The sequence below is a fragment of the Camellia sinensis genome, chromosome 6 (genome assembly GCF_055761805.1).
Source record: "Camellia sinensis isolate YWXY chromosome 6, ASM5576180v1, whole genome shotgun sequence".
Classification (NCBI taxonomy): Eukaryota; Viridiplantae; Streptophyta; class Magnoliopsida; order Ericales; family Theaceae; genus Camellia; species Camellia sinensis.
The window spans coordinates 157,179,639-157,197,799 of record NC_138966.1 but is presented as its reverse complement, the minus strand read 5'-3'; the positions used below and the strand labels follow the sequence as shown (position 1 = coordinate 157,197,799).

Genomic DNA, 18,161 nt, shown 5'->3' with positions numbered 1-18,161 from the left:
TTAATTGTTAATTTTTAGAGACATACAAAAAATCGTTACAAAAAATTATTTTTAGCAACAATTTTACTATTACTTATTTTTAATAAGAGTTGATAAAAATTAAATCCAACTATTAAGACTTATTGATAATTTATCCTAACATATTTTTTACTTAGTGTTCTAAACCAATTATGTAGCGGAAATTTTATCGGTAAAACATATTAATTCATCTTTATTAAACAGGTAGGAGATAAAGGGTTTGTTATCATGTTCTATTGATTGAGAATACTATGTAATGGTGCAGTGACCACTTATTTCTACGATTTTATCTTATCATATGACATATCAAAAAATATTGTCAGCATAATATTTAAAATATACATGAATCATGAAATCCATTACATTAATATTGTATTAACAAATTATCATAAAATTATTGTTTCTCAACACCCATGTCCCTTTTCTTTCTATAATCATCTAGTTTTTCCAACATACTGTTGGTGGTGTGCTTGCCAATAATATTACATGTTTCGAAAAATAAAATGGGAAATCATAAAATTCTTAAAATTATTGGCCAAATCAGAGAAATCAATACTCCCAATATATATATATATATATATATATATTAATTACAAATACAAGCATTACATTAAATTGGAAGTTAAAGTTCAACAATAACTAAAAAAGCAAATAATCATCAAGTCTAACAACCACCATAAGAAATAGCTTAAACTTACAAATATCACAATGCGAGAAAAATAAACTCCATAAAATATATCAAACTCCTCTCCATAAGAAATGAACCAACAATCTCACACCATAAAATCACTAGGCCAAAGGCCCTAGTTGATACTACCAAAATAGCTACATTGCATAAAAGATAAGATACTGATTAAAACTCATCAAATTAAAGATAGAAATCATATTATGCCCTTCATCAGTTGCTCCTTTTATATTAGGAGACGCTACTGCAGAAATTTCTCTGAGAAGACAAACAATATTGAGATATTCAAGCCTTCCAAATCCTACCAAGAATGCAAAAATATATATATGTCAGAATATGTAACAAAAACTTGATACAAGGAATCATGGAAGGAAATAAAGGAATGTAAATCTACAAACAACTATTAGAACAGAGTGATTTGAAGTTGGCCCTTACAAATTGAGGCCTATGACTCACGTTGATACGACTTTGACATAGACAAGAAGTGTTGGGATTTTTACATCCCACTCCACGAATGTGAATGGAAGCACAACTCCACACACCATGGAGAAAAATGCACACAGATTTAAATGATTTTGCACTTGCTGTGTACCGTAAGAGATAATTTCCCAAAGTTGCTATTTATCAACCAACCAATGAATTCTGGTCTTACTCAATTGTTAGAAGACAAAACCCATTCCGAATTCCACAACCTAATCCAAATATATATATGCTGTGTTTGGTTGGGGAATTTAGGAAAGGATTTGGAAAGAGAAAAGAAAAAAGTAGGTAAAATGTAAATAAAATATACTTATATTTCACATAGTTTCACACACTTTTTCTCTTTTTTTTTTCAAATCACTTTCCAAATCTCTTAACCAAATACAGCGATAGAGAAAAGCAATAACTGTATAGTCCCACATAATACAAGGCACGCACACAAACAAAGTTCAAACTATGAGGTGTAGTTTGCAACAAATCATGACATGGGTGAAATCCCTATCCAAATCTATGATCCCAACCCAACCTAAAAAGAAGTTAAATTATATGTCATAATCAATTTATCAACCTCAACTCCTACTACTTCTACTGCACTTTGTATCACTTTTATTGTCAAATTGATCTACATATATGATGATAACTTGCAAAATTGGATTTACCTCATCAACCATGAAAACAAGCTCCATTTATTGCTCTCTTCTCTATCAACCACTTGAGTAGAACTACTCAGCCCTCTAACCAAAGTAACAGGAAAAGTCTGAACCACTTGTCCACAAGAATCACAATTGTTGTTACCTCTTGTTCTTGACCATTTAGCTGCACATTCTTCATGGATGAGGGCGTTACTGCATTTACATTCCGTCTTGAGTATATTTTCTTTTTTCAAAACGACAAAACAAAATTTGCAAGCTGCCTCTTCTTCAAAAATCTCCTCATCACCTTCCATTGGAACTAGACCATTGTGTTCTAATTTGCAAAAAATGACTTAAAAGTTATATGGAAAGTAAAACTGAAACTCACGTATGCCTATTACAAGAACATCAAATATAAATGTAAGTTCAACAATTTATCCAAGCAATCTAATTATGGTTTATTCACAATCCTATACAGAGCTGGTGTCCAAAAAAAAAAATACAATTAGTATTAAGAGAAAGTAAATGGTTTAAACTTTAAGGAGCAAAACGAGTAAGAAATTGAAATATTAGATGATATGTGTATAGCATGTACCTTTAGGATTTGTTTGACCTAAAGTTCTTGGTCTTACAAGGACAATGTTTTGGCCAGGCACAGATTGGCTTGTAATCATAGGCCCAACCTAAAAAAATAATAAAGGAAAAGTAAAAATTTAGATTCATTTCTTCTATCATTTACACTTCAATTTGCTTTTTTGGTAGTTTTTTTCAAGCATGCATAGAGCCTTCTCTCTTTTTCTTTTTATTTATTTTTTTTTTTCAAGCGTTCACAACCTGATTGTCACAAGTTTAAGTGCAACCAATTACTATGCTTTCAAGGAAAATGTTATGCATACATAAAATTCATATAAAAAACACAATATCATTTTAGTAAAGTGAATGGTTTATATTGAGCCATATTATTATTTATTACGTATAAAAATTTTGTAAGAATTTTTGATTGTATATTATTACTCTACTTTCATTTTTATTTTTCTTGAAAAATGTTGCATGTGCATGTTAATTTTCATCATCCTCATCAACATTAAATGCATAGAACAGTAATATTTTACCTTGACTTAACTGTGTAAAGGATGTGCTACGAGTAAAATGGAAGGAATAAAATAAAATTTCAATAAAATAATAAGATATTAAATGTAATTAAGGCATGTGAATAATATTAAAAGAAAAGGTAAATTACACTTTTCACCTTTATGATTTGACTTAATTTCATTTTGATTTCTATTATTTCATTGTGAACAATTTAATCTCTACACTTTAAGTTTCGTTTCAATTTAATCATTCCGTCTAAATTTCTATTATATCTTTCTACGTGTACACCTTACGAGATTGACTAGCGTTCTAAAATAATTAATTTCAATCTTTAATTTTAATGAAATGACTAAACTAAAACTTGACTTAAAAAATAAAGACCAGATTATTTAATTTGAAATAATAAAAATTAAAGTAAAATTTGAGTTAAATTTCGGAAGTTAAAATTATAGTTTACCTTAATATATATCTATATATATATATATAAGAATCACTTTCCTGCTTGTGGGCTGTTTTTTTTATTCTTATTTTGCCCTTAGTTGATTTGTTATTTTGCCCTTTAGCTTGGTGAAACAATTTGGATAGTGGCCTTTTGGAAATTAATCACTTTCCTGCTTGGGATTGTTTTTTTTACTTCCAATTTTGCCCTTAGCTTGTTTTGAAATTTGTTATTTTGCCCTTTAGCTTGGTGAAACAATTTGGGTAGTGGCCTTTTGGAAATTATGTAAGAAATTTTGATTGCTTTGGTTGAGAAGGTTTGTCTTGAGTTGCCTATTTTGCCCTTAGCTTATTTTTGAATTTTCTATTTTACCCGTTAGCTTTGTTGGTGAAATAATTGGGGTGGTGGGCTTTTGGAAATTATATAAGAATTTTGGTTCATTGTTAATAGCCTAATAGTTCAAAATGAAGATTTTTTTGACTTTATTTATTTTAAAAAAGTGATGTTAGAGTGATTATTTGTATAATTGTTATAATTTCAACTTTTCACTACTATATCTATTATTTTTGTACAATTAAATACCGGTCATACAAAAAAAATCAAAATTACTTTAGAGAATCCAAACTCATAACTAATACGTATAAAAAAAATGTTTTAATTGTAATTTTTATCAGCATTTTAACTATTCAAGTTTAATTATTTAACTATTAATTTAACTTTTACGTATATAAGAATCTCTAGCATTTCTATTGCTCTTTTTTTTCTTTTTCTTTTTTTCCTTTGCTTATTTTACCCTTTCTTTTGGTATTATTTACAAGAGAGGTTGAGGGTTGTATTTTTATTTTTCTATTTTTCCCTTTCTTCTAATATTATTTATAATTCTTTGTTTTTTATCTCTATCTAATGTATTTAGGATAAATTACAAATACACTCCATGAAATTTGTTTAAAATACAAATTATTCTCTATAATTCTAGAAATTATATAAATATTTCCCTTGTCATATTTTTTAATTGATGTCTACTATTCAACAATAAAATTATTAATTAAAAAATATTTGTGACATTATTAAAACTATTAATTGACTTAATGATTTATAAATAAAATGAGTAATTTGCTATGTGATTTGAAATTGGAAAAAGAGATATGTAATTTTCAGAACTATATGAAATAATTCATATTTTAAACAAATCTCAAGGGGTATGATTGTAATTTACCCATGCATTTATCCATTTAATATAAACAAGGGCAAATTAAATTTTAACCCTCTCAAAGATTGTTCCATATTACTTTAACTAAAAAATTATAATACTCAACTCTCTCATCTATTAATTTCTATCAATTTGAATCTTAATGAAAAAAGTATCTCACAAAGTTTTTTTTTTTTTCATTATGAAAAACGTTCACTAAAGATTTAAAAAAAAAAGCCTAAAAAACTCAAAAATAGTTTTTAAAAATTAAATCAAATAAATTGATAATATCATTTTAAGTATTCCACTTGGGATGTCATGTGTAACTCACATGTCAAGTTTTCATTTATTTATAGACCACGTTCTTAATAGAATGTTTACATTGATACAAATTAATAGTTTAATGTGAAAAAAAATACGAGTATTTTTTAGCAGGGAAGGTAAAGTGATATTAGGTAATTAGTTCAAGGAGGTAAGGTGTAAATTATTGTATTGTAGAAATGGTATTTGTGTCATAAAGGTTTAAATTGAAAAAAAATCATAAATGATGGAGGTGAAATATTACAATTTTTAGTTAACAGGGTAAGGTAATACAGAGCAATAGTTGATCGGAATAAATTGTAAGTTACCCTAGATGTTGCATTTATTTATCCTTGTGTAATTTTATTATTTATTTTAGAAGAAAAAATCAAAATAATATATTAACAAACTTGAATGCCAAAAAATTTAATTATTAGTATTGCACACAAAGCGATAAAAACAAGTTTTAAATTAAAACATTAAGATGTATAAAATTTATAAAAAAATTGAGTCATGTATACCTCTCATAAAAGATAGTACATAAATAATCAAGTTAAATAATCTAATTAATTTACATATTCTCATACAAATCTTTTTATTTTATTAACCCCTGCCTTGCACAGATTTTTTTTTAATATCTATATATATAAAAGAAGCCCTTTTTTTTTCTTTTTCTTTTTTTTCAAATGAAAGAAGCCCTTTGGTTTTACTATGGGTTGGCTTTGTTAGGCTTATTTTTTTTGACCATCTCATTTCATTCGCCTGAGTGCCTGAGTGCCTGAGTGATTGTCCGACGTCTATATATTAGGCTGTTACGTAACTTTACCAGTTAAAAAGTTGGGCGACCTTTTCTATTTCATTTTGCCTCAATTTTTTTAGAATAATTACATTTTTACCATTTTATTTATATTATAACATTTATATAATAATAATAATAAAAACGCTTTGGTTTCAAAAACTGTGCCATGGGTTGTTTTTTTTGACTCAAGAGTCTCTTCTTGCATCCTCGTTCTTGCGCCCGTCCTTGTATGTGTTCGGAAAATTGTTTATTAAATTATTTAAAAAATAATTTTTAGTTTAATTTTTCGAACACATACTTTCTGATATCCGATCAACTTAATTTTTTACAGGTATGATATACTGAATAAATCATAAAATATGAACGATTCGGATTATCAAAATTGGGTCTAAAAGTAGACCCGAAGGCCTGCAAGGACGGAGGCTGCAAGAAGAGGATCCCGATTCTGTTTTTTTACCACTTTCATCTATTGGGAGCAAGGTTTTAAAAAGCGGCCGCAACCGTTACGTAACGCCGTTACGTAACGGTTTTGGCGGTTACCGCCACCCGTTACGGCCGCTTTTGCAGTGTGATTGAGATTCACAGGTGTGTCGGCCGTAGCGGCTGCCGTAGCGGCTGCCGTAGCGGTCATAACGGTGCTGTAACAGCCGTAACGGCCTGTTACGCACCGTTACGTAACGGTTCCAAACTGTTTCTTCCGAAAAAACACACAAAAAAAAAAGCTAAAAATGGGGGAAGAGGGATAGAGAGAAGAGAGAAGATAAAGAGAGAAAATGGAGGAGCAAGAGATAGAGAGAGATAAGAGGGAAGATGAAGAACATGTTATTAATTTGTTGAAACTGTAAGACCTATACTATTCTATTCAGCTGCTATCACTAAACCATTTTGTTTGTGTGTGTCTATCTATATATTGTTTGAAAATAATAATAATAATAATAATAATAATAATAATAATAATAAGTGTGGTCATTATCTATTTGGCTTGGTTAAAATATGTATATATATATATATATTTAGCCTCTTATTTATTCTCTTACTTTTGTCATTGTTTATCTTATGTATAATAGTTAGTGATTGATTTTTTGTATAATATAAAGTCATTAATTATTAAAATAAAATGTAAAAAACTCAGTTTATAGTGATTTAAAAATATGAAATATATTGCATCATACTTAAAAATTTATAAAAATTGATCAATATTTATTTTTAATCCAATAAATATGATCATGGAAAAAAAATATGCGTATCGGTAAGTTTTTTTCAAATTGTGCAAAAAATAAAAAAATTCACGGTTCCGGTTACCGCAACCGTTACACTACGGCCTTTACACCCCGCAACTGCAACCGCGTCACCGCCACCGTTACGGCGACCGCAACCGCTTTTCAGAACCTTGATTGGGAGTGTTTGTTTGGATTTTTTTGAGGCAACTTCTAACTTTTGATTTTTGAAAAGTTGTTTTGGACTGTTTAGTTAAATTTATTTCAAACAGTTTCTGATTCTAACAACTTATTTTAAGTCAAAAAAGTTGATTTTGATAAGTTACTCATCCCTTATTTCTGATTATTAGCTTCTACTGTGGACTTGTTAATTCACGGTTATACTCTTAAATTTTTTTATTTTTTATTTTTTTAAAAATAAAAAAAGACCCAAATGGACGATAAAATATTATTGTTATTTTTTATGAGAAATGTAGACAAATAGTGAATACCAAAAAATAAAAGTTAATTGAAAAAGTTATTTCACAGCTTATTTAACAAACACTACTCAGCAACTTAAATTTATAATCCAACAGTTACACCAAACAGATTAACAGCTTCTAATTAAAGTTATAATCTATAATCTGTTAAGTTATAATTTATAATCTGTTTTAACAGGTACACCAAACAGGACCATTGTTGCCCCTGTGTCGTGGTTTATTTTGTCTTTCTCTTGTGGTCTTTATCATGATTATTTGTTTTATTGAAATTTTAGATGGATGGTAAACTTTATTAACTTTGATAAATAATGTTATAAACTTTTACATGAGTATGTAATAATTTTATGAAAGCACAACTGTATTGCGATTTTTTTTATAAATAACGGTGCATATTATACTATTTTAATAATAATCTCAAATACTCTATACTAATAAGAGGCAAAATATGTTTAGCGTGGGTTTTTTCAGTCTCCACATTTGCCTTTTCACTTTATATTATTTACTCAAGGGGAGCTTTTATTTACACACACTCATTCCCCTCTTTACACATCTTTTTCAATAAATAATTAGTTTGGAAGTAGATTTTCAAAAATAAACGATTGGTTCGGAAGTAGAGTTCCGAATTTTTTTTATTTTTTCGACATTCAACTTCCGAATGAGTTTATTTAATGTCCATAATAATAATTTCACTTGAAAATAAAATTATAATAAAAATAATTTTTATTAAATGTGTGTAAAGAGGGGATTGGGGATGTGTAAATAGAAGCTCCCTTACTCATGGTAGCTTGTATTTTAATTTTCCCACTTTGCCCTTTGTTTGGTAATATTACCACTATTGGTGGTTGTAATTTAGATGAAAGTTTTATCATAATTATACAAAAAAAAAATCTTAGTCAGTTATGAAACATAAATATTTTATTTTTAATTAAATTACAAAATACACTCCTAAAATTTGTTTAAAATATGAATCGCTCTTATAATACTAGAAATTACAACTACCATTTATTAAAGTTTTTAATTAAACAGAATAATTAAAAAAAAATCTAACTACTTTTCTATTTCTATGTAACAATAAAATTATCAAAATCATTCATTAAAAGCTATTTCCCATATAATTAAAATTTAATTAACTTAATGATTTGTTTATTAACAAACTAGACATTTGTTATATGACCATGGTATTTACAACAAAAAAAAATAATCACCTTGTTTGGTTCTAAAATTTTGAATCCACTTTTTAAAAATTGAGTTTTTTCTTTTTTGTATTTTTTTGTTTTCGCTGAATTTTTTTAATATTTTAAGCAATTTTTTTAAATTTTTATATATACCTAACATAAATAAGTATAATATTTTTAAAAAAAATCTTTAAAAAATTCACTAAATATCAAAAATACAAAAATAAAAAATAATATATTTTCGTATCTTTGTTTATATATTAATTTTTTTTATATATTTTATTTTTTAGATACATCTAAGTTAGGTACGTCTAAAAAGTTTTAAAAGAAAATTACCTAAAATATTCAAAAAAATTCACCACAAAAAAAAAAAGAAAAAAAAATCAATTTTCAAAAAATTTGATTCAAAATTCTGGAACCAAACAAAGTGAATAATATTGTATACAAATCAGAAAACAAGTTTTATTAAGACATATAAAATAAATAAAAATGTTTCATTTAAATTTGAATTTCTAAAACTTACAAAAAAAAAGTTAAGTATTTTATGCCTTTAATAAAAAATAGTATATAAGTAATCAACTTAAGCCTCCGTTTAGGAAGTGGGTTTGCTTTTTGACTTTTTTGGCTATTTGAGTCTGGACTCAAAAGCTTGGTTTGGGAATGACTTTTTGACTTTTTAATTTTTTTGACTTTTTTTGTGAGAAAATAGTGTAATAATTATGGATTGAATGTGATGTTTTGTCTGTTGTGACTCAAATAACTTATTTTGTCTTTTGTGACTCATTGAGCCAAAAGAGCCCCAATGTATAAATTTTTTATTTTAATGTTTGACCCTAGCGTTGCACGGGTCTTTTTTTTATACCCAGTACGTGTGTGTGTGTGTGTGTGTGTGTGTGTGTGTGTGTGTGTGTGTGTGTGTGTGTGTATAGCTTACCTGGAGTTTAATCATTTCATGAGGTGTCCTCTGTCTAGCTCTTCTTCTGGAAAATGATAGGGCGCCACGACGAGGTTCGTATGTTTGAGGTTCCTGCACACAAAACCCAAAATGGTAGACAATTTTTTATATTTGTTTTGAAGTTAGAAACAAAAGATAAGATAAAATAAAATTATACATATAAGTAATTTATTTCTTGTATTAATTTGATTTATGTAATTTTAATTGTATTAATTTTATCTTTTGATTTTTTAAAATTAGCAATTTAGTGTAATTTAATAACACTATTAAGAAATTAGACAAAAATTAATAATAAAATAGTCAATTAAAAAAATGAACCATTTTGACTATCGATTTCATGAATAAATTACACTTTCACCATTTGATGACTTCGCGGAATTTCCCCACTTGGTGCTGTGGGCGGGAAAAATGTGTTCGGATTCTTTGGGGTGAGAAACCTGGAGTATCTGTGCAGCTCACAAAACGACGAGGTTTTGTGAAATGCAGGCAAAAAAAAAAAAAAAGGAAAAAACTGCACCACTGAGTGGCGTGAGTATATTTTAGGACAAATTACATATATCCCTCGAGATTTAGTAAAATTACAAATACTCCTCTAAAGTTTGAGAAATTACAGATACTCTCCCGAAGGTACTATTTGCATAACAAATTAGAGGACAAATTGTTATGAAAATATAAACCTCAGGGGACAATTTGTTATGAAAATATAAACCTCGGGGGAGAATCTATAATTTTCAAAACCTCAGGAGGGTATCTGTAATTTAGCTAAACTTCGAAGGAGGCATATGTAATTTGTCCTAAATTTTAATTGCAAATATATATATAAATATTATAATTAAAATTAGGATGAAGCGTCAGAATTGTTTAATTCTCTATTTATTTTTTTATGAATCCAAATAGTTCATTAAAATGGAAATTATATAAAAGTGTAGTCACTTACATATTTATATTTAATTTTTGATGAATAAAATTAAGTTTTTCCAAATGTGAAATTACACATTTGGACAATTCACACTAGATTTTAGATTTTCCATTCTTCTGGAACAAATCTCGCATTACGAATAAGAACTTAACACTCCAATGTAACATACTAAAAAATTATTTAGTATACTTTTTCTAAATATAACAACGTAACACTCCAAAAAAACCTTTTAGTGTACTTTTCTCAAATGTAGCATTGCAATTAATGTAATTTCAAACGTAATATTCTAATGTAACATATAGAAATACTAAAAAATTCCTTAGTATATTTTTCCCAAACGTAACATGCACCATTTGAAATTGTATATTTGCCCAAAACTTACTAAAGAATTTTTGTACTTCTTTTTGAATGATTTGAAAAATCTCACAAATTTTTTTGTTATGAAACATAAATATTTTGTTTTTAATTAAATTACAAATGCACCCCTGAAATTTGTTTAAAATATGAATCGTCCTTATAATACTAGAAATTACAACTACCGCTAATTAAAGTTTTTAATTAAACAGTATAATTCAAAAAAAAAAATCTAACTACTTTTCTATGTAACAATAAAATTATTAAAATCATTCATTAAAAGCTATTTCCCATGTAATTAAAAGTTAATTAACTTAATAATTTATTTATTAACAAAATAGATCATTTGTTATATGACCATGGTATTTACAACAAAAAAAATAATCACCTTGTTTGGTTCTGGAATTTTGAATCTACTTTTTAAAAATTGAGTTTTTTCTTTTTTGTATTTTTTGTTTTTGCTAAATTTTTTTAATATTTTAAGTAATTTTTTTAAATTTTTATATATACCTAACATAAATAAGTATAATATTTTTAAAAAGAATCTAAAAAAATTAACTAAATATCAAAAATATAAAAATAAAAAATAATATATTTTTGTATTTTTGTGTATATATTAATTTTTTGTAGATATTTTATTTTTTAGATACATCTAAGTTAGGTACGCCTAAAAAGTAAAAAAATTTACCTAAAATATTAAAAAAATTCATCACAAAAAAAAATTCAATTTTCAAAAAATTAGATTCAAAATTCAAGAATCAAACAAAGTGAATAATATTGTATACAAATCAGAAAACAAGTTTTATTAAGATGTATAAAATAAATAAAAACGTTTCATTTAAATTTGAATTTCTAAAACTTATATAAAAGTTAAGTATTCTATGTCTTTTTAATAAAAGATAGTATATAAGTAATCAACTTAAATAATCTAATAATTTATATTTTTCTGTATAAATTTTTTATTTTAATATTTGACCCGTGTCTTGCAGCGGACTTTTTTTTCTACCTAGTATATATATATATATATATATATATATGTATATGTATATATATACGTATGTATGTGTGGAACTTACGCATTTAATCATTTCATGAGGTGTACTATGTCTAGCTCTTCTTCTGGAAAATGATAGGGCGCTACGAGGAGGTTCGTATGTTTGAGGTTCCTGCACACAAAACCAAAAATGGTAGACAAGTTTTTTTATGGAAAATGATAGGAAGCACTAATTAGTGCCACCACTAATAATGTGATAATGAGTCTTACTCACAGTTACAATATTGTTGTGTCTACTTTCTTTTTAAAAAAAAAAAAAAAGTGAATGTCACATCATTAGTGGTTGCTTTAGAGCACCACTTTTAGTGGTCTCTATCATTGTTTTTTTTTTATTTGTTTTGAAGTTAGAAACAAAAGATAAGATAAAATAAAATTATACATATAAGTAATTTATTTCTTGTATTAATTTGATTTATGTAATTTTAATTGTATTAATTTTAACTTTTAATTTTTTAAAATTATTAATTTAGTCTAATTTAATAACACTAGAGAGATTTACTAATAAATCCCATTTGTTGATCTTATAAATCAATTGGTCCCATATGTTTTCTATTGATCCATTTAGACCGTAACGTTGTGAAAGGATGGAAATGCTATCAACGTAGGGTGCGTTTGTTTGGACGGACTGGATAAAGGGGGAGTGTAATCCATCGGACTGTTAGTCCCGGGATACATTTTCCCTGGATTATTTGGTTGGACTAAATTTGTATCCTATGTTTGTTTAGTCATGGGATTAGATGTCTGGATTGGACTATTTTTAATGAATCCAATGTTTGGTTAGACGGACTGGATAAGGATAAATGTTCAAAAGACTATTTTATCATTGTAATTTATAATTTTTATTTAATATATAATTTTAAATTTGTAATCTATAATTTATAATTTAACAACACTAAAAAAATTTAATTTATAAGGCCATAATTTTTAATTTATTATTTTCAATTAAATTAAATTAAATTTATAATTTATATTTTTTATTTAATATATAATTTTAAATTAACGACAATAAAAAAATAATTTTATTTAATATATAAATTAAATTTTCAACAACACTAAAAAATTTTAATTTATAAGGCCATAATTTATTATTTATTATTTTTAAATAAATTTAATTTATAATTTATAATTTTTATTTAATATATAATTTTAAATTAACAACACTAAAAAAATAATTTTAGAGAAATATGTAAATTTAATTTTTTAACAACACTAAAAAAAATTAATTTATAAGGCCATAATTTTTAATTTATTATTTTTAATTAAATTTAATTTATAATTTATAATTTAATTTTTTTATTTAATATATAATTTTAAATTAACAACACTAAAAAAATAATTTATAAATGTTCAAAAGACTATTTTACCCTTTCTAATTGTTTACTAAGTAATAGCATGGAGGGTAAAATGGACATTTCACCAAATAATCCCATGGGATGCCAATCTCATGGTTTCTATCCCACACCCCCCATGGGATAGAATAGTCCCATATTTGTGGGACTAATAGTCCGGGGGGACTATTAGTCCGGAGCAAAATTTTACAAACAAACAATGGACTATTAGTTCGGTGGGACTAATAGTCCAATCTCACACCTTTATCCCTCAAAACAAACGTACTCGTAGTGTATTATAAGCGGTACAGCTGTCTGTTTTGAGAAAGATGGTGTATGCGCATCTGTCACACAGTGTGCAAATTCAAGTGAGGCATATGTGGTGGGGCACATGTTACGTAACTGGGTGTTACAAATCAATAAAGCACACTAAGAGCTTTTGTTGTACTTGTGTTGTTTGTGTTTGTCATGTGACACACAACTTGTAAACCCATACCCGTTAGTTGAAGACCCGATGTGAACATCCATCTACCTACGGTCATTGCAAGCGAAAATTGACTAAGTTAAGAAACCCTAATTTTGGGTTGCCCAAAAATTTGAAAATTTTGATTTTACCATAAATCCTGTTACATGATTCGGGGGAGGTGGTGATCAATAATATAGATTGTCTGCAACATGTTAGGTGTTGCTGTGGTACGTTGGCCGATCGTATTTGTGACAGGGGAGATCATGGAAGACGACAAAACCCTAGTTTTCCTCTTCCGTCATCGTCGTCGGTGGTGTTAAAATATGGCCGAAAATGGTGTGTTTCGTAGTGTGTTGTTGTGTTGCGTGTGTGACAGCGTAGTTAATACTTATTTGGGTTTTCATTTTTGTTAACCCTGTTGCAGTCGTTCTGTTTGTCAATTGATGTGTTGTGTGTTGTGACTGTTTGACATTGTGTTTGAATGTGTGGGTCTCGTGGCTGGAAGGTGGTTGTGTGATGTTGTGTAATGTGTCTTTTGTGAGGTTGTATATGTTGATTTTGTTTTCGCATTGAGATGTATGTGTGTGTGTGCCGGTAGCACATGTGGTTTGTGTGTGCGGGGGGGAGGGGGGGTTATGAATATGGTAATCTGTAATGTTAATTTGGTTGCTTGTGTATGTGCTATGTTCGTGAGAAATGTGTTGCATATGGGACAAAATAAATTTTGGGGCCATAGTAGTGGAAGACAGTTTTGGGTGGTGGGGTTGGGTTAATGGGGTTTTGTCTAGTTTTTTTTTTTTGGAATGTAGGGTGTGTTGTGGTTGTGTTGCACATGTGGCGAGGGTAGTTGTTTGTTGTGAGTAAAGTTGTTTTCGGTGTGGGTGTTGTAAGTGTTAAAGTCAGTAATGTTGTTCTGGTTTGTTGTGTGTCGTCTAGGTGTTCCGCCGTTGGTATTGCAATTTTTTCAGTCCGCGACACAGACGTCTCAGAACCCCACAATCAAATGACAGAAAACCCTAAATGTAATGGCTAAAACATATGTAAGTGTAACATTCAAATTACCAAATGTGATCTCCACAGTATGTACACACAACCGTAATCCCGTAAAATACGTTTCCAATTAAAAAATGATATAATAGTCCACTCTGTGATGCCAAACATGAAAAATAGGATTACAAAGCAACAAATCTCCCCATCAATAAGACTTATCGGAACAAAAGTATAAAGTTGGAACTGATTAATATAATAGTTTGTGAGATAGGATTTTTTTGTAAATATTCCATAACACTATTAAGAAATTAGACAAAAATTAATAATAAAATAGTCAATAAAAAAAATTAACCATTTTGACTATTGATTTCATGAGTAAATTACACTTTCACCATTTGATGACTTCATAGGATTTCCCCCTTGGTGCCGTGGGTGGGAAAAATGTGTTCGGATTCTCTGCGGTGAGAAACCTGGAGTATCTGTGCAGCTCACAAAACGACGAAGTTTTGTGAAATGCAGGCCCAAAAAAAAAAAAAAAAAAAAAGAAGGGAAAAAACTACACCACAGATTTTAATTGCAAATAAATATATAAATATTATAATTAAAATTAGGATAAGGCATTAATAAATTTTATAATGTGATCTTATGAACTGTTTAATTCTCTATTTATTTTTTATAAATCCAAATATTTCATTAAAATATAAATTATATAAAAGGTAGTCACTTACATCATTACATGTTTAGACTTAGTTTTTGATGAATAAAAAGTTTCTCCAAATGTGAAATTATACATTTAGACAATTCACACTATAGTGATTTTAGATTTTTCATTCTTCTAGAACAAATCTCACATTACGAATAAAAACTTAACACTCTAATGCAATATACTAAAAAACTATTTAGGGATGTCTTGGGAAGTTGGTAAAAAGCTAGCTTTTGACTTTTTACCAAGCTTTTTAGCTTTTTGAAAAGTGATTTGGGAAGTTGGTAAAAAATTGACTTTTTGGTTTTTAGTTTAATATTTATTTATGGTGTCAAATCAAATTAAAATGACCAAAATATCCTTACCCAACATAAGAAATTTATTTATTTATTTATTTTCATAGATTCTAATTTGTAATTTTACACTTGTGTTTTTTGCACTTGCGTTTTTTCATATTTTGTCAAAAAACGTGGCATTTTATTTTGCTCCCAAAATGGCACTTAGTATACTTTTTTCAAATGTAACAGCGTAACACTCCAAAAAATCTTTTAGTGTACTTTTCTCAAATGTAACATTTCAATTAATGTAATTTCAGACGTAATATTCTAATGTAACATATAGAAATACTAAAAAGCTCCTTAGTATATTTTTTCCAAACGTAACATGCATAATTTGAAATTGTATATTTGTTCAAAACTTATTAAATAATTTTTGTACTTTTTTTTGAATGGTTTGAAAAATCTCACAACTTTTTTTTTTTTAGGGCAAATTACATATACCCTCCTCGAGGTTTGTCTAAATTACAGATACCCCCTGAGGTTTGAAAAATTACGAATTTTCCCCTGAATGCTATATTTGCATAAGAAATTATGGGGTAATTTGTTATGAAATATAAACCTCAGGGGGCAAATTGTTATGAAAATACAAACCTCAGGGGGCAGGATGTAATTTCTGAAACCTCAGGGGTATCTATAATTTAGCTAAACCTCGAGAGAGGTATATGTAATTTGCCCTTTTTTTTAATATTACGTTTGAAAAAAGTACATTAAAGAATTTTTATGTGTTACATTATAGTGTTACACTAAAGAATTTTTTTAAAGTGTTATATTGAAGTGTTACGTTTAGGAAAGTACACTAAAAAGTTTTTTGAAGTGTTACATTGGAGTGTTACATTTGGAAAAGTATATTAAAGAGTTTTTTTAGAATATTACCTTTGAATGTTATATTAGGGTGTTACAGTTTGATATTATACATTTGTCAAAAGCTTATTAAGGAATTTTAGTACTTTTGAAATGTTTGAAGAATCGCACATTTTTTTGGAGTATTTAAAAAATTTCATATTTTAAATTATTTTTGTATTTCTTTTAAAATCTTTAAAAAATCTCACATTTCAAATCATTCTAAATAAAAAAAAGATTCTCACATTAAAATTGATTCAAATTTAATTCGCATAAATTATGTATTACCTTTCTAGCCAAAAGAAAAGGAAAAAAAAGATAAACATAAATTTAATTTTTAAATAATATATTAAATTTATATTTTTTAAAACAATGAGATTAATTGTCCTATAAAATAAATTCGTGAAAGTAAACGGATAACCATTCCTCAAGGTAAAATTATCGGTAAATTGTTCTTAAAATTATAAATTTTATTTCCCTGTCCCACAGTGTTTTCGAAAAGAAAAAAAAAGGCGAGAGAGAAAGAGAGAGAGCGACGATGAGTATTCCATGAAAATGAAGACGAAGGGAAAGAGATAAGACGACGACGACGTCAGTGGAGGGGAAAGCCACCGTCACCAGAGCTCTCGCAAAGTAAAAAATTGCAGGCTTTAGGAGGGCAATTAATCAACAAAATACAACAATTTTTCACCAAAATGAATGAAACCCTGTACCAAAAACTTTCAGATTCACCAAACAGAAATCAATATCAAACAAAGCAAAAAAAGCAAGACCCACTGGATTGAGATAGCAAAAAAAAAATTTAAATGCAGACTTGTGGGGGGGGGGGGGGGGGGGGACCAAAATCACCTCGAAATGGGAAACTGAAGTGGTGATCTGGTTTCTGGGCTATCCATTGCAGGACCTCCTCTTCCACATGCCTCATTCTCACTCTCTGTTGACTGTCTGTATCAATTTTTTTGTTTTGTTTTCTATGGACCCCTTATCTCTTTTTCTATCTATATTGAATGAGATTGGGAAGGCGGGATGAGTGGGAGAGAGAAGATTTTCATCCGCCGGAGTTTCTGCCGTTCGGATTTGCTTCTCTTGTGTACTGCAGGAGTCTACACCTCAGGCAATCCCAACGGGCGAAACCAAAAATTTATGATTATAATTATTTATAATATATATATATATATATATTTTTTGTACATAATTTCTCTGATACACACTAATTTGTAAATTCCTTTTTTTTTTATAATTTAATTCTGTGTATGTATATGTATCAATAATCCTAAAATATTTGAAAAGTTGATAGGTATCTTATAATTAAGTAAGAAAATAATATAATTTTATATTTTTTTGAATCTTAACTGAAAATTTGAAAAAAAGTCATCATCAATCACTAAATGAAATATAACCAAACATCTTAAAATAATGTCAAAATTAAAAAAAAAAAATCTGACCATAACTAAAGAAAAAAATAATATAATTAAAGATGAATGTGATAAGAGGGGTATATTACAGAATTCTCCTAAAACATTTACTTACTGCTATAACTGTAGTGTTGTCTTCCATGCTTTCCCTTCTTTTCTTTTAAAATTCTAAAGAGATCAATAAAACAAAAATGGCAATGGGAAAAAATCTGGCTTTGAGAAACCACTTGGTAGGAGGAGCTGGTTTCCATAATTGTGGGATGAAAAAGAGGGTATTTGTAGGTAAGGAAGAGT

General features: G+C 27.9%; 1 protein-coding gene across 2 annotated transcripts; it reads right to left on the bottom strand.

Moving 5' to 3' along the window:
- Nucleotides 1-646: 646 nt before the first annotated feature.
- On the bottom strand, nt 647-18,135 carry LOC145792156 (uncharacterized). 2 transcript variants are annotated; one of them, XM_082872824.1, is made up of 7 exons: nt 17,983-18,118; nt 17,302-17,555; nt 11,810-11,899; nt 9,440-9,532; nt 2,411-2,498; nt 1,843-2,149; nt 647-1,004 (listed from the first exon to the last, which is right to left on the bottom strand). In XM_082872824.1, exons 3-7 carry the CDS (start codon nt 11,819-11,821, stop codon nt 989-991), a joined length of 516 nt encoding a protein of 171 aa, XP_082728950.1. In that variant the 5' UTR covers nt 11,822-11,899; nt 17,302-17,555; nt 17,983-18,118; the 3' UTR covers nt 647-988. The 2 variants fall into 2 exon arrangements, with proteins under 2 accessions (XP_082728950.1, XP_082728949.1); XM_082872823.1 differs by lacking the exon at nt 17,302-17,555 and having other exon boundaries at nt 17,983-18,135.
- Between the last annotated feature and the right edge of the window lie 26 nt (nt 18,136-18,161).

What these genes read in the sequence shown, in the direction of transcription:
- LOC145792156 (XM_082872823.1), bottom strand. Translation starts at nt 18,009, where the DNA reads ATGGAAGACAACACTACAGTTATAGCA. An exon ending in ACAACACTACAGTTATAGCA is followed by an intron (nt 11,900 to 17,982) that starts GTAAGTAAATGT and finishes TTTTGTGTGCAG; the next exon opens with GAACCTCAAACATACGAACC. An exon ending in AGGTCAAACAAATCCTAAAG is followed by an intron (nt 2,150 to 2,410) that starts GTACATGCTATA and finishes TTTGCAAATTAG; the next exon opens with AACACAATGGTCTAGTTCCA.